This window comes from Aspergillus undulatus (genome assembly GCF_047715775.1).
Source record: "Aspergillus undulatus strain CBS 261.88 unplaced genomic scaffold BDV17scaffold_10, whole genome shotgun sequence".
NCBI lineage: Eukaryota > Fungi > Ascomycota > Eurotiomycetes > Eurotiales > Aspergillaceae > Aspergillus > Aspergillus undulatus.
In genome coordinates, this window is record NW_027396614.1 from 641,865 (window position 1) to 656,044 (window position 14,180).

The 14,180-nt window shown below is 52.0% G+C and overlaps 7 protein-coding genes across 7 annotated transcripts; 1 reads left to right on the forward strand and 6 right to left on the reverse strand.

Moving 5' to 3' along the window:
• Positions 1-99: 99 nt before the first annotated feature.
• Positions 100-2,233, reverse strand: BDV17DRAFT_297197 (glycoside hydrolase family 71 protein; the record flags this gene model as incomplete). The annotated part of the gene is made up of 5 exons (XM_073763455.1): positions 100-671; positions 726-1,183; positions 1,244-1,469; positions 1,522-2,053; positions 2,108-2,233. The coding sequence occupies 5 exons, from the start codon at positions 2,231-2,233 to the stop codon at positions 100-102; spliced, it is 1,914 nt and encodes a 637-aa protein (XP_073618316.1).
• A 1,055-nt stretch (positions 2,234-3,288) lies between these two features.
• On the reverse strand, positions 3,289-6,048 carry BDV17DRAFT_280324 (Zn(II)2Cys6 transcription factor; the record flags this gene model as incomplete). The annotated part of the gene is made up of 4 exons (XM_073759864.1): positions 3,289-3,954; positions 4,010-5,120; positions 5,178-5,353; positions 6,004-6,048. The coding sequence occupies 4 exons, from the start codon at positions 6,046-6,048 to the stop codon at positions 3,289-3,291; spliced, it is 1,998 nt and encodes a 665-aa protein (XP_073618317.1).
• A 1,337-nt stretch (positions 6,049-7,385) lies between these two features.
• Positions 7,386-7,905, reverse strand: BDV17DRAFT_256882 (uncharacterized protein). Its single transcript, XM_073757135.1, has one exon. The coding sequence runs from the start codon at positions 7,869-7,871 to the stop codon at positions 7,578-7,580; it is 294 nt and encodes a 97-aa protein (XP_073618318.1). The 5' UTR covers positions 7,872-7,905; the 3' UTR covers positions 7,386-7,577.
• A 70-nt stretch (positions 7,906-7,975) lies between these two features.
• Positions 7,976-8,489, reverse strand: BDV17DRAFT_256883 (uncharacterized protein). The gene has a single exon (XM_073757136.1). It carries the CDS (start codon positions 8,306-8,308, stop codon positions 8,000-8,002), a length of 309 nt encoding a protein of 102 aa, XP_073618319.1. The 5' UTR covers positions 8,309-8,489; the 3' UTR covers positions 7,976-7,999.
• A 185-nt stretch (positions 8,490-8,674) lies between these two features.
• BDV17DRAFT_297200 (Exopolygalacturonase X-2) lies at positions 8,675-10,129 on the reverse strand (the record flags this gene model as incomplete). The annotated part of the gene is made up of 3 exons (XM_073763456.1): positions 8,675-8,803; positions 8,859-9,476; positions 9,527-10,129. 3 exons carry the CDS (start codon positions 10,127-10,129, stop codon positions 8,675-8,677), a joined length of 1,350 nt encoding a protein of 449 aa, XP_073618320.1.
• A 206-nt stretch (positions 10,130-10,335) lies between these two features.
• Positions 10,336-11,864, reverse strand: BDV17DRAFT_256886 (zinc-binding alcohol dehydrogenase family protein). Its single transcript, XM_073757137.1, has 3 exons — positions 11,549-11,864; positions 11,384-11,501; positions 10,336-11,332 (listed from the first exon to the last, which is right to left on the reverse strand). The coding sequence occupies exons 1-3, from the start codon at positions 11,801-11,803 to the stop codon at positions 10,638-10,640; spliced, it is 1,068 nt and encodes a 355-aa protein (XP_073618321.1). The 5' UTR covers positions 11,804-11,864; the 3' UTR covers positions 10,336-10,637.
• Positions 11,865-12,593: 729 nt separating this feature from the next.
• BDV17DRAFT_256888 (SDR family NAD(P)-dependent oxidoreductase) lies at positions 12,594-13,829 on the forward strand. Its single transcript, XM_073757138.1, has 3 exons — positions 12,594-12,792; positions 12,843-13,454; positions 13,505-13,829. Exons 1-3 carry the CDS (start codon positions 12,717-12,719, stop codon positions 13,720-13,722), a joined length of 906 nt encoding a protein of 301 aa, XP_073618322.1. The 5' UTR covers positions 12,594-12,716; the 3' UTR covers positions 13,723-13,829.
• The last annotated feature ends 351 nt before the right edge of the window (positions 13,830-14,180 follow it).

Below are 14,180 nucleotides of genomic sequence, written 5' to 3' on the forward strand. Positions count from 1 at the left end.
GTTCGGGGCCTTCATTGTCATAAACACACTCAATAGCCTTCCTAACAGCAAGCAGAATCAAGCCACAGATCCACCAACGAAAACAAACCCATAATCTCACTAAACCACCCGACAAGCAGTAGGAGGACAATACCCATGGTCACAAGAGAAACTACAAAGCCCCAGGTAAGAATCATCCAACCCGGCCAGAGGCACACCCCTCACACCCGTAGACGGCGGAGTGGGCACGGGCGCACCATATTGAGTACAAGTGCAAGGGCCGGGAGGGCAGTAACCGAAGTGGCAGGAGAAATCGCACAGTCCGAGATAGTTTCCTGGTCCGGTACCTGCGACGCAGACTTGACCGGGGCCGGGGCCGGTGGTGGGATTGGTTGGGACCCTGGTTGTTGTTGTTGGGCGCGTCGTGGTTGTTGTTCGTGTGGTGGTTCGAGTGGTTGTGGTAGTGCGTGTAGAACTCGTCGAGGTCCTTGTTGTTGATGCACCGCTGGTTGTGCGTGTAGATGAGGAGGTTCGCGTAGTTGTGGGAGCAGCACCCCAGCCAGGAGGGGGCGTGGGGGTTGTCTTGCCCAGGGACGGGGTTGGCGCGCAGGTTGAGACGTGTAGACCCATTGTCAGACTGTAGAGACCGGCGCTCTGAAGGGAGTCAATTGGGGCCGGCGGTAGGCTTCCCACTGGGTCAGGGTTAGATATGAAGGAGGTTCATATAAAATTGCAGCAGCGCTTACCATAAGGATTGAAGTTATACAGTCCACAAACGCACCCATCAATGATTGGCAGCAGACTTATGTCTGACCGGAAGACCTCGCCATTGCGACTCAGGGAGAATGCCTGAGATCCAATGCCCATTGGGACCTTGAAGGCACTCGCCCCAGCTGGCGCATCAAAGACCTCGACATTACCCCCAGAGTTGACTGTTACTGTAGCGGGCTCCGTCAGGGTAGTTACCACAAATACCGCGTCCTCCATCGTCTCCCAGCCATTGGGACGGCCGTAGAAGTAGTTTCCACTGCCGTTGTTGGCTGGGACCATGCAAGTGTCTGTCGCATCGCAGTTCACGTCTCGCGGCGCAGGGCGGTACCAGTAGACAAGTAGATCTTCGGTGATGTAGTTATCGACCGAGGTGGCTCCGTCCTTGTAGGCTGCGATGAAGGGTTTGGACATGTCCATCCAGCCGTCGTGGGGCCTGGTATCGTTAGCATCGATTGTGGTAACGGAACGAATCTAATGATATGTTGAGGCTTACATGTCGTTGACCCATTTAGACGCTCCATCGTCGGTATGTGGTGAGCTAAGCGGACCGATGTAGTGTGACTCGCCATAGTCATTCCATGTCACAATCTCAATGAAGCGAGGCCCCATTGTCAACAGCTGTTGCCAGCGATCATACCACAGAAGATCACCTGGGAATACCCAGTTCTTGCTATAGGGGACTTCAGGACCAAAGTGGGTGAAGAACCACGGAGAGGCGGCTGCAATAGTTAGAGAAGATATTCAGAAAAAGAATGCAATGATTTCACTGACGGGCAATATAATCCTTTCCATTCAGAGCCCGAATATACATATCGTCACCCTCTTCAACAGAAACACTGGCTCCAGGTCGCGGCGCCTTGTTGTTACCGTCGTTCGGCCACGCCATCCAATTGAGCAGGCCGTCGACATCATTCATGTTGGTACCGTATTCCGGATGATAGTTTGGAGCCCAGAAGATAGGCTGTCCAGCGGCCTGGCGCATCGCGTTGACATCAAGCCCGTCACCGGCGAAAGACGAGACGAAGACCTTGCCGTCGACCATGAGCTGCGCGGGGAGGCTTGCGTATTGAGCGATCTTTTGCCCGACTTGGGTTCCTTGGCCAGTATTCCACCAGTTGAAGTCGAAGGATATGAACACTTTCATGTCGTTGTTGGCGGCAGATTGGTAGGCTAGCTGGAGTTGCTGATCAGTGTACGGGTCGACACCGATGTTCAGGGCAAAAGCATCGATTCCCAAAGATTTGGCGCGTTGCATGTCGTCGTCATAGTCGGCTGCCGTATAGCGATTGCTGACAATTCCGATCTATACATTGCTCTTAGCATCTAGGTACGCCGTGCCAGGGGACGTTGGGATTACCATGAAGTGCGCAAACACAAGTCGATCGCTGCCCGACTGCCTGGCATGGTTGGTCACTGCACCAGGAGCAGCTTGAAGAAGCTGAGGCAGGAATCCCAGCACTGCGAGAATGGCTCTGAACCTCATCTTTGCGATTTCGTGGGATGATCTCGATGTTAATGTTGATCTTTATTCTTCGTTGGCTCTTTGGAGGGCCTCTGCCGTTTTATATATGTTTCCGTAAGCGCCCACATCTTCATCCAGCCCCAATTCTATCAACCCCTTGATGCTGACATGAGTAATTATTGATTGGCTGCATTTCCCTTCCCTTGCAGAATTTGTTGCTATCTGCGCTGCGAAGAGGGCGACAGATTCAGCATGACCACATCTCCGTGAGTACGAAAGGTCTTAGTTCGGCGAAGAAAGAAAAAGCAGAAAGGCATCTCCACGGCCATGGTCCAAAGCGGCTAGAGTTCTCCGCGTTGAGCGAGTTCATGCGTCTCCTAACACGTTTTAGGCAGTGATGCGTGGTATTGGCAGGGGTCAGCCCTATATATCTCCGCATTAAGCATTCAGATCGGGGCAGCATCTGCAGGGGCCACCATCATGTGGTTCATTCGGTGAGACATCTTACTTCATTTCCTGCTCACCATCTCGCTTTTGTGATAATTCTAGCGAGAGATTAGACGAACTATAAGCGCCCCCCAGGCCAAATCACCCCGGTCGCGATGCCACACCACATGTGTCCCGAGCAGAAGAGGAGGCGACTATACCCGGCGATTCTTCTGGATTCAATCCAGAATGCAACTCTGCAGGTCACACAGAAATGTCGGCTGATTAAATGGGCGATGCCCCAGCTCTAATCCTGGAAGCGAACATGGGCCCGGCGCGTATTGCTCCTCTGCGTATGGGATTATTCCCAGAGTATGACTTCACCCAAGGCATCCCAATGATAATGCATGGTGACCAAGCAGGTACATACGCTCGGCATAATGCTTGTATTAAGCACGCTCTTCTTCAGAAAAGGCGGGACGGGCCAATACCGGCGGTCTTGCTGCAGGGCATTGCGGCTCGTACACCCCACTTAATGCGCCGACAGTAACCGGTGGATAGATCGGTGCGATCGTACCATGAGTCGACTTAGGGTGGTTCTCAATACAGCAAGACACGGTCGCTCCTTAGACGTTCGGAGAAAGATGCGCTTACACGTCAAAGGCGTCTGGTGCCATTCTCGGCCAGTAGAGTCCCTGCTGGTCATCCAGAAACATCGAAGCATCAATAAACTGAAGGTCAGGGAGGGGCTGCTCTAGCAGTTCTTGAAGAAAAGGGTCAGATAGCGCCGCTCCAGCCGTCATCGAGTTTTGGAGTGTAGGCTCCATAGAGCCGACGTTACTTGGATTGACTGTGAGCAATCTCGTCGATACCTCCTCAACCGGAGTTGCTGCAACTTCAGCCTGAAATCGCGTCTTCGTCGTCCGCATCATATCCGCCACTGTCTGAATATGCTTGGAGAATTCAGCAGCGGCGTAGTTCCCATTGTCTCTCAGCTGCAGGAGGAAGCTGATTGCGATTTCGAACTGCTCTTCGTCGCTTTGATCCTCTTTATTTTCGAGTAAACTTGAGATTCCAAGGACGGTGGCAGCTGAGAACAAGTACTGGGTGTAGAAGTAGTCAAGAACCATGAATGTCCCGTTCATCCAGCTTTCTACTAACAGACGGCACGAGTGGCGGGCGCAGCGAATACAGGTCTGCGATAGAGCAGTGGCTGAAGCTGGAATATTGGTCTCTGCATGGAGTTGGCGTTCACGAAATTCCAGATGCGTACGGAAGACGTGAAGGAGAATTGGGCGCGTGGCGAGAATCGCGAGCTGAGCATGTTGTCAGTGGGAGATGTTTCACGATTAATCACGAAAGATGATGTACCTGGTTGAATAGCAAATGCAATGACCTGGCTTTAGGGTCCAGATCACCTTCAGCTTTGGCGTTGATCTGGAGGGAGGCGGGTAACTGTTCCAACCAGCGTCGCAAATCCGCAAATGCTTCTTGCACGCGTTGAGAAAGGGATGTCTCCTGGGACTTCCTACCGTAAATTGTGTGTATGATACGGCCAGACAGTTTGGCAAGCTCTATCCTGGCGACGAAGTAATCACGGTCAGGGAAGTCTGGAGCATCAGGAGATGGCACATTCGACGGTAGGTCGACCTCGATTTCGTCATCTCGAATGGCACTGGGATACCCAAGCTTTGCTGCCCACATTCTGTCGAGGGTGTAGGCAGTCCACCAGGTGCGGTTGCGGTGCTCGCGCTCTCCAGCATTCGGCATTTGTACCTCGGGAATATTGAGATGTAGGCCCATGATGGTTGCAAGTCGCACGGCAGAGCCGGCCAAGCTGTACGCTGCATGTCTTCTGTTGAGGAAGATCGAGTAGAGAGATTGGAGGAGGTGAATCTCAACAAGTTCGAGGCTTGGCCTTTCGCTCATGATGCGGAGGATGTTCATCGTTTTGCAGTAATAATGGAGGCCTGGGAATTCCTTTCCTGCAGCGGCTGTCCTGGTCGCATACACCTCGCCGATCGCAAATAAAGCCCATAGTTTAGTCTTACTCAACAGGCCTAGGGATGGGCCGTTCTGAATGGAATTTTCAAGGTCGCGAAGGGTAGAGCTGCGCCGAACGACATGGTAACATCGACCAAGACCATTCAGGGCCGCTTGAACGAGAAGCCGTGCGAGAGCCGGAGAAGGCCACTTGCACACGGTATCTGACAGTGCGAGAAGCTGCTCGTCTCCTGGAAAGTCCACTCGTGGGAGGTGGCCATGGTGCCCATCCGACATGGCCTGTCGAAACCGCGTCGCAAAGGCCGAGTCCGAGGCTTCAGCGACCAAGATGGGGGTGTGGAGCGCATCTGCATTGACGAACCAGGGAGCATCAGAGAGAGCAGCTGGTTTTGCCGCTGCTTCTGCGCTGTCCTCGACCAAAGGCTGTGCTGCAGAGCTACGGAGTCGCTGATTCTCAGCGACCAGATTCTCGATGTATCTAGGTGTATTAGACGCCGTGGCAGCAAGTTGGAAGGAACGGTCCGCCATTACTTACTGCTCACTGACTTTGACCAGGCGAGCCTTCCTGGGATATACGCACTCAACCGCCTTTCCTCCTTGCTGGCAGCCTTTGCAAGGACTGCCCCCCGAGCATTTGACCTTGCGAGCGTGGCATCGCCGACACCTGGGCGGATTAGTCTGGGGCGCTGCTAGAGAGGGGCTCGACTCACGCTATGCTCTTTGACACTTTAGACCGGGGCGCTTTCGGCATCGCTGGTGATCTTCGCTTTATCTGAATTTAATGTACTGAAATAATGGCTTTCAAAGGAGAGTGACGTTGGATTTGCCTCTCGGCAAGTCGATTGTTCTGTGCCGAGAATTTTTGCTGAACCGCTCGGCGTCTGCATCCAAACTTGCCGAAGTCACTCTCGGCATCCCGGTCTCTCTCCCCGAATCCCCAAGAGCTCATATAAGGGCGCTAGATTGGCGAAGAGACCTCACGTTTTTGATATACTGATTCTACATTGATTATGGCTCTAACTGCCATTGCACCATACTTCACCCCAGAGCAGTCCCCTCCAGCAGGAACTGCCCTCACCACAACCACAACCTCCGAAGTGATCCCGAAGCTTTTCACTCCCCTGAAAATCCGAGGCCTCACCGTCCAAAACCGCCTATTCCTAGAACCCCTATGCCAATGGTCTGGAGATAATGGATACACAACAGACTGGCACCTCACCCACCTCGGCGGAATCATTCAGCGAGGCCCCGGCCTCTCAATAATGGAGTCGACGGCCGTGCAAAAGGAGGGTCGGATCACGCCTCATGATATTGGAATTTGGGAGGATGATCAGATTGAGGGCTTGAAGAGGATTACGGACTTTGCGCATTCCCAGGGCCAGAAGATTGGAATTCAGCTGTGTCATGGTGGCCGCAAATCTAGTACCGTCGCGCCGTTCTTGTCTAAGAGTGGGACAGCGGTGGAGGAAGATGGTGGGTGGCCGGATGAAGTTTATGCCCCGTCTGCACTGCCCTTTAGTGATTCTTATCCCCGGCCTAAGGCTATGACTATTGAGCAGATTCAGGAGTTTAAAAGGGCGTTTGTCAATGCGACAAACCGATCTCTCGCCGCTGGATTTGATGCTATTGAGATTCATGCCGCTCATGGATACCTTATTCATCAGTTCATGAGTCCAATAAGCAATCAAAGAACAGACGAGTATGGAGGCTGCTTCGAGAACAGAATCCGGCTGTTGCTTGAGATCACCGACGATGTACGCGCAACGATTCCCGACGATATGCCACTCTTCGTACGAGTCAGCGCCACAGACTGGTTCGACGATTTGACCGATGAGTTCCGCCAGAGCTGGACAGTCGCAGATACGTGTAGACTTGCACCCATCCTTGCCCAGCGCGGCTTGGATTTCCTCGACGTCAGCTCTGGGGGTATCCATCCGAAACAATCTACGAGTATCAAGTCCGGAGATGGATACCAGGCCCCTTTTGCGCTGAGTATTAAGGAAGCAGTGGGTGACGCCATGTTAGTGTCTGCGGTGGGTGGTATTCGGACAGGTGCACTGGCAGAGAGGTTCCTGCAGGAGGGACTAGACGTTATCATGTGCGGTCGATGGTTCCAAAAGAATCCAGGATTAGTGTATCAGTTTGCAGATGAACTTAGGGTCGGTGTCAAGATGTCTACTCAATATGGATGGGCCTTTCGGGGTGGGAGACGGCCGAAGTAAAACAGTACATTTTGTCTAGATACAATTCAAGTAAAGCTCCCGCTGAGGCATCATGGATTCCATGCAACCTTTGTCAAGTCCCAACGTTGCGAAGAGTCCAGACTGAATGGGCTGCTACAACTTTCAGCGTAACGAGGCTTGCCACCTAGTCACGAGGTAAGGCTTGAGGCAGAATCCACATAGAGTGAATATCGCAAAAGCCGCGAGTACTTGCCAATCTCGAGGCCGTCAAAATGTCGCCGTCGTCCATTGATTCGACAAGCCGAGGGCAGCGAAGAAGTTCCCGAACAACAATCAAGTGTCCAGCGTTGACCGCTATGTGAAGCGGAGTGTCTCGTTCTGCACCACTCCCCACGGCCTGGTTCAGCGCCACATGCCCATATTGTGTAACTATACTGACTATATTGGCATGGCCCTTCCGGGCTGTCTTGAAGAGCGGAGTCTCCCGGTCACCACCCTCATAGTGCAGGTTGACGCCCCGAGTACGTGCTAGAATCGACACGACGTGCGCATGGCCTTTTTCTGCTGCAATTGCCAGTGGGCTGGCCATTGAGGTGTCTTTCATATTCAGTGGGGCCTTTGAGCACTGGGTCAGTATCTCGACTGTCTTCGCACGTCCATTGGAGGCTGCTATCCACAGGGGAGTGCTGCTCTCGCGATCTGTACACTTGAGATTAATCTCCGTGTACGAGATTAGCAGCTGGACAATTCTATCACGGCCTAAAGAAGCGGCAATCCATAAAGGAGTAAACCCGTTCTTTTGGGAATTCATTAGAATGCCCTAGGCAGACGCCAGGATTTCCGGCTTGGTAGGAATCCGGGGGATCAGTGAGACTTGAGGTCAACTTCTTCAGCACCGACTTTTGGCTGAGGCGCACAACGTGCTGACAGAGCGTAACGAGGAAAATAAAGTATTCCTGCATGTATGACTGGAGTAACTCTGATTTGGGATAGATTGCACCCATCAGTTGGTATCGAGGCGCTGAGCGGCCAGCTGCCATGAGCATGGAGGATAGGCGTTCAAAATACGTTGCATGTGACGATGGACTGTAGGCCTAGAGTTTAAAAAAAAAAAAAAACGGAAACTAAATCGATAGGTCTGTAAACGAACCAAGAGGGTCATCCGAACAAGAGACTAAACTCCACTGGCAAGCAGGTTCTGCATTCCCCCTAGAACAATGTCGCCTAGAGCCGCAAACTGCTGGACTGACTGCAAGATATTTGTCAATCGAGCCCCGAAGCATCGTCCGCCAACTCCGCTTGATCGATTCAGTTCTGCTGTGAGTTGCATCACATCCCGCATATCAGGTGGAGTCGCGCGGGCTTGCTGGGCACGAAGATTCGCCTTCTGAGGTGATGGCAGCTGGGCTTGGAAATCTGAGATGGCCTGGCCCAGGCGGACCTCTGGTTTGAGTCGGCCCGCTTTGGCAAGTGCAGTGGACATCTTTACTTAGGGAAGGAAGGTGTGATAAGCACTCGAGCAGGTACGGGAGTGCAGGAAGGAGATGGGGAAAGAGAAAAAAGACGTCGGGAGGATGAGCTCGAGCACGCGAGGCTGAACTCGAAGAGACAAGGCTCAAAGATTAAGAACCCCTGCAGCGCTGTATCCAATCACAGAAATGTCGCTCAGTCATGCTACGCGGTAAGAGTAAGAAAAAAGAAAAGTAAAAAAAAAAAAAAGAAAAGAAAATTGTGTGCGTAGTGCTGGCATCTACCGGCAGTATCTTCCTATATAGTCAGCCCGACGAGCATACTATCTCATCTTTATCATACGCCATTTGTTCTTTGTAAATTACTTCACGATGCATGTTCATGCCTCAATACATCCAACTCCCCCAAGATCCAGCAGCTCCTCATCCATGAACCTACATTCCCACTGGGGCTCCTCCCCGCTAGGATTCGTCAGGGTGACATTCTCAGCACGAATATTGTCGCAAGACTGCAAGCCATCAGTGAGTCAAGCACAGCGAAACATAGAAATTGGATATACTCACATCTTCGGAACCGCAAATAAGCTGACCCGCAACAGGGTCATCTGCGCCATTCGCAGTCCCCCATATATTCTTGAACAGCACATCGGTCAAGATAAGCTTCGACGGATGGTCCAGACACTCGCTGGCGTTGATCGCCCCATAACACTGGTCGATCTGAATAGCAAGGTTGTTATTGTCGTTGATCATCAGGTCGTATGTGACGTTGCGCACGTAGCCCTCTCCTCCGCCACCAACCCACGGCGGGTTCCCGGTCTTGATGGCCTCTGCGCCGGGCCAAACTTTGAGACGAGCTGCCGTGGTTGTGTTTGCCATTGTGTTGTTGTAGATGTATAGGTCGGACACGATGTCGTACTGGTAGGGGTAGTTTCCTAGGGAGCCGACAGAGATGCCGTGGGATCCGTTGCAGTGTAGACCCTGGACGATGATGTTGGTGCTGTTGGGCTTGAAGGATACGCAGTCGTCGTCGTGGTTTATCACGGAGTTCTGGATGACTATGTTGTCTGAGCGGAATGTATCCCATCCGTCGAGGTTTGATGCCCAAGCGTCCGAAGATGAACGGGAGAAGATGTCGATGTCTGAGATGAGAATATCGGAGCTGTTGGCGATCATGTTGTGCCACTGCCACCGTCTGTTAGCCACTTTATCGCGCTATCACGAAGTATTCCTACATTCGGAGACTGGCGATACTTGAGACCAGTAATAGACCCTCCATGCCATCCATCTGTGATGAAAAGAAGCGGACGATGAACGCTGGAGTTGGCAGCATAGGCATCATACCAGGCCTGTCCGTTGCCGTTGATCTCGCCAGTACCAGCGCCATAGAGGTGAATGTCCTCGCCTCCCCAGACCCACCAGGAGGAGGCATCTTGGAAGTGAAACTTGAACGTGTTTGGCTGCCAAAAGTCCAAGTCGGTGCAAAACTCCACTTTTCCGGTTAAAGCGATGTCGACCTTGTTCAGAAAGCGAAGGTCAAGAGGCGTGCAGATGGTGTATTCCTGGTCGAGAACAATTGTTCCGCCGTTGTTGCACTCACTGAGTGCGCCTAGGATTGCAGGAGCGTCATCGCCTCCGTTGCCCTCAGGCTCGACATAACATATCTTCCGAGGGTCGCGCGGAGACTGAAGTGGGATTGCTCTGTATGGCTGAATAGGGCCGGGCTGGATATCTGGTCGCTCAACGAAGCTAGAATTTGTAGACTGAGCCAGCGTCAACAATGGGCTAACCGCAAAAAATAAGCCTATGGAAAGGCCGATGGTTTGCTTGGTGGCCATGGTTTGTGACCGTAGAACACAATGGTACTGCAGGTCTCTGAAGCGATCAGAAGCTGAACGTTCAATTGAATCCTTTGCACAATTCCCCTGCCTGGATGCCTGCTTATACGCCTCTTTATACTACTACAGTTGCTACTGAGCCCTAGGTCATGTTCCTGCGCTCCGGCAACTGTCATGACTCAGGATAATCAGGTTAAACTAGATCTTGGTAGTACACTCATAAGTATCAATTTTCCATCAATGGTATTGAAGTTCTCCAGCCAGAGCTTGCAGACTCCACCGGGTCCCTGTTTGTCGATCAGCGTGTAGAGGAATTAGTCCGCCAATGGTACAACAAAACAACAAGTCTCGAAGTGCCGGCTATCACTAGCCCTGCAGGAACTAGGAATCCGGGGGTTGGCTTTCAAGTAGAGGGATTACCCTCGGGCTGGGCGCTAGTTTTAGCCTAATTGACCGAAAAGCATGTGCATTGAATTGATTCTAACATGACTATTCCTTGGCGAGCTTCCTAATTGGCAAGTGCAGGAGTATCAGCAATGCGAAAGACATACTTGCAAGCACTCGCCTTTCCAGCCTTGAGATCCTTCAACGCGTCTCCAATCCCGTCGAGCCCTCCAGGCCTGACTTCGTAAGGATGGCCACTGAGAGACTTGGTCTGCAGTGCCCTGGTCAAGTATCGACAGAAGATAAATCCGAGTTCTGCATTATGTTCGAAACCCGGGATGTTGTGCACTGATCCCACTGAAGTATACGATTTGTTTGCAGGGCTCACGTCGAACTCGTTCGGGAGAACAAAGTCGATCTGTCCCCCAGGAGTAACAGTATGCCTCAAGACCTCTGCGCTCTCTGGCGTGATGGCGGCGTCGAGGGCATGGTGGGCGGTCGTTATGCCGACCCTTGCCAAGCTCTCCCTTATAGCGTTAATGGTCTTCTCAGGCCCCTGGCGGTAGTCGATGACGGTATCGCCTTCCCTCTTGTCCACTATGGTTTCCACATATTGGCAGCCTCTCCCGCCAATCGCGATGATAGGGTGGATGTTGCTGTTACGGGCTAGTTTGATGGTAAATGAGCCCACTGCGGTACTGGCGCCATATATAATGAATGGTGTCTGGTCCTGAGCAGGTCGCCATGGGAATGGCAGGCGGTGGTTCGCGTAGAGGGATGCAGCAGCAGTCAGGACTGCCAAGGGGATTGTCGCAGCTTCTGTAACCAAGGTCAGAGAACTATCATTGAATGGCAAAAACAGCGTCATACCTTCAAAAGATGTATGATTGGGCACATGAAAAGTGGTATGGCTCCAGGCAACGGCATATTCCGCGTAAGAGCCACCGCGAGTGTACATCTCATGGAAAGCAGCGACTCTGTCTCCGGGCTGGGGCATGGTCAGGTCGGCTTGTAGGCAATGATAGAGAGCAATACCTTGAACTCAAACACGTTCGATCCGACTTTCTCAACGATACCTGCCACGTCGTCGCCCTGATCAATGGGCTCCCTGATGCCCTCGAGAATGGGAGAGATGATGTTCCCAGCGGCAACCCATTCCGGCCCCTTCCAGTCCTTGGGGTTGGCGCCGGCGACTATGACTTTGATGAGGACTTGGTCTTCGTTCGGTTCTGGGATAGGGCTGTCGACGATCTTGACGGCCGGTCCGGCCATGATGATTCCTTCTTTCATGTTTATGGCTCGTATTTGAACAGCTCCACTATGAGTAGCTTTGGCACTGGCTCGGATTGCCTTCTCGCCAGTCACAGATGTGTTTTTTTTACCTTTTATACTTTTGTCATCAAGCACTTCTGCAATCGGAGCCTCCCACCGTGGCGCTCCTGCCGGAGCATCCCACCATATGTAATCACGAGCTTGTGTCATTTGTAATCACTATAGTATCTCGTTGTCATCGCAAGGCAAGTCTTCAGATGCTGGGATATTGATGGGTGTTCATCGCAAGGGTTGCGCCGAGACGTTGGACGGTACGCCCGACAGGGACATAGTGACAAAACCAATAGATCGCATTTCTCAAGGACTGATAAATTTTCAAGTATTGTGGAACGGCCTTTCAACAAGTGACTCTGCTCCCAGCTCCATTGGCTCATCTTGGAACACGAAACACCGGGCCCAGGAATCCACAGGAGCTGAGCAGGTTAAAAACGGAACAGCAGGCAAAACAAGTGTAGATACTTCACGGCTCCCGATAACTCACTGTTGACCTCTTCAGTTCAAGGTTTGTCTACTTCATAGAAGGCACCCTCGTCAGTAGTACCATTCATGGACAGTGTTGGGGTGACCCGCGCCGCTCAGTCGGCCGCCGCCCGCCAGCCATTTCCAAAGTACCAGGCTCACCTCTGTCCTAAGCATCAGATTAGATTCGCTACTACAGGTAATAACCGCATATCAAATGATTAATGTCATCTTTAGCGGCGGCCGCCGTCGGGTGCGGTCTCCGACTCTCATACTCCCGGCAATACCGGACTTAGGACTGCTCTGGGATATAAAAGAGGGCCCCTTTGCTGGCTGTCTTGACTTTCCAGATCCAGTTGATTTTTCTATTTTACCAAGTCTTTAGAGCCCCAAAGACCAAACATTTGTCAGAATGTCATCTTCAATTGACGCAAGCAGCATCTTCCGTGTCGATGGCCTGGTGGCTGTTATTACCGGAGGCGGTAGTGGTGAGTATAACAGCTCTCCTCGAGCATTGCTGTACTGATAAAACCTCTAGGTATTGGCCTAACCATGGCCCGCGCCCTCGCACAGAATGGTGCTCGCAAGGTCTACATCCTCGGGCGCCGTCTCGATGTTCTAGAGAAGGCCGCGCAGGAACACTGTGTCCTGGTCGCACTACAATGCGATGTCAACTCAAAGCAGGACCTCCAGTCTGTTGTCGACCGCATCACCACTGAAGTAGGCTATGTCAACCTCGTTGTCGCGAACGCTGGGAGTATCGGTCCTCCAGTGCGCTTCAACCCAAAAGCTTCGATCTCTGAGCTGCGTGAGACGCTATTCACCAACTTCTCCATCGACGAGATGAATGAGGCGCTGCATCTTAATATCACCGCGGCATTTTTTACCATGACCACGTTCCTGGAACTGCTTGATGCCGGGAACAAGAAGGCGCTGGCGGGTGGCTTCGGCAAACCGCTTACGGAGGGCACCGAGGTGCAGTCCATTCAGAGCCAGGTCATTTTCACTACCAGCGTTTCAGCTTTTAGTCGGCACTGGACCTCGTCGCCTCCGTATCTGACTAGCAAGTCTGCGATCATGCAAGTGACCAAGCATGCCAGTACGCAGTTGGCGCGGTTTGGCATTCGGGTCAATGCGATCGCGCCAGGGAGTAAGTGCAGCAGCGCATTGAATTTGCACCATAACTAATTTCTGCTGCAGTCTACCCATCGGATCTGGCCGCTGTATTGATCCAGAGTCGCAAACCCGAGACTGAAGCGGCCGACGACGACCGATTCATCCCCGCCAGACGGTTTGGGGGCGACGAGGAGATGGCAGGAGCCATTCTGTATCTTGCCAGTCGCGCAGGAAGTTACTCCAATGGCTTGATTTTGGTGTCGGATGGCGGCCGCCTGTCGGTCATGACTGGGACTTACTAATTGGACAAACCCTTGACCTGTAACCCACTAAAACTGTGTACATAGCCCATCCGAGCGACCGGCAGAGCTCCTGAGACTCATGACAGCGGTGACGACCTCAACTTTGGGATTACTCAGCCAAGCTGATACGTACAGCGCCTAGTGTGTACACAGGTCACGCCACCTCAAAAACGTGGACGCGTGACACTCATCCCCTTCACATGACCGCCAAGTCTATTAATCAGCAAGAACGTGACACGCGACCTTCTTTCATACGAAACTATTTTTCTGAGTTTCAATTTCGCTTTTTATTTCATAAAGCACTTAATATTACAAGTATTTTCTAACTGGTTTCTAACTAATTATTTTTTACTATGAGTACTCAGCAGGATTTATTTGAGTTCAATAATCTTGTCAAATCAAGTCTAAATAGGGAATCTAATATCACGGTATCTATCTTTATAAAGTACCTGGTAACT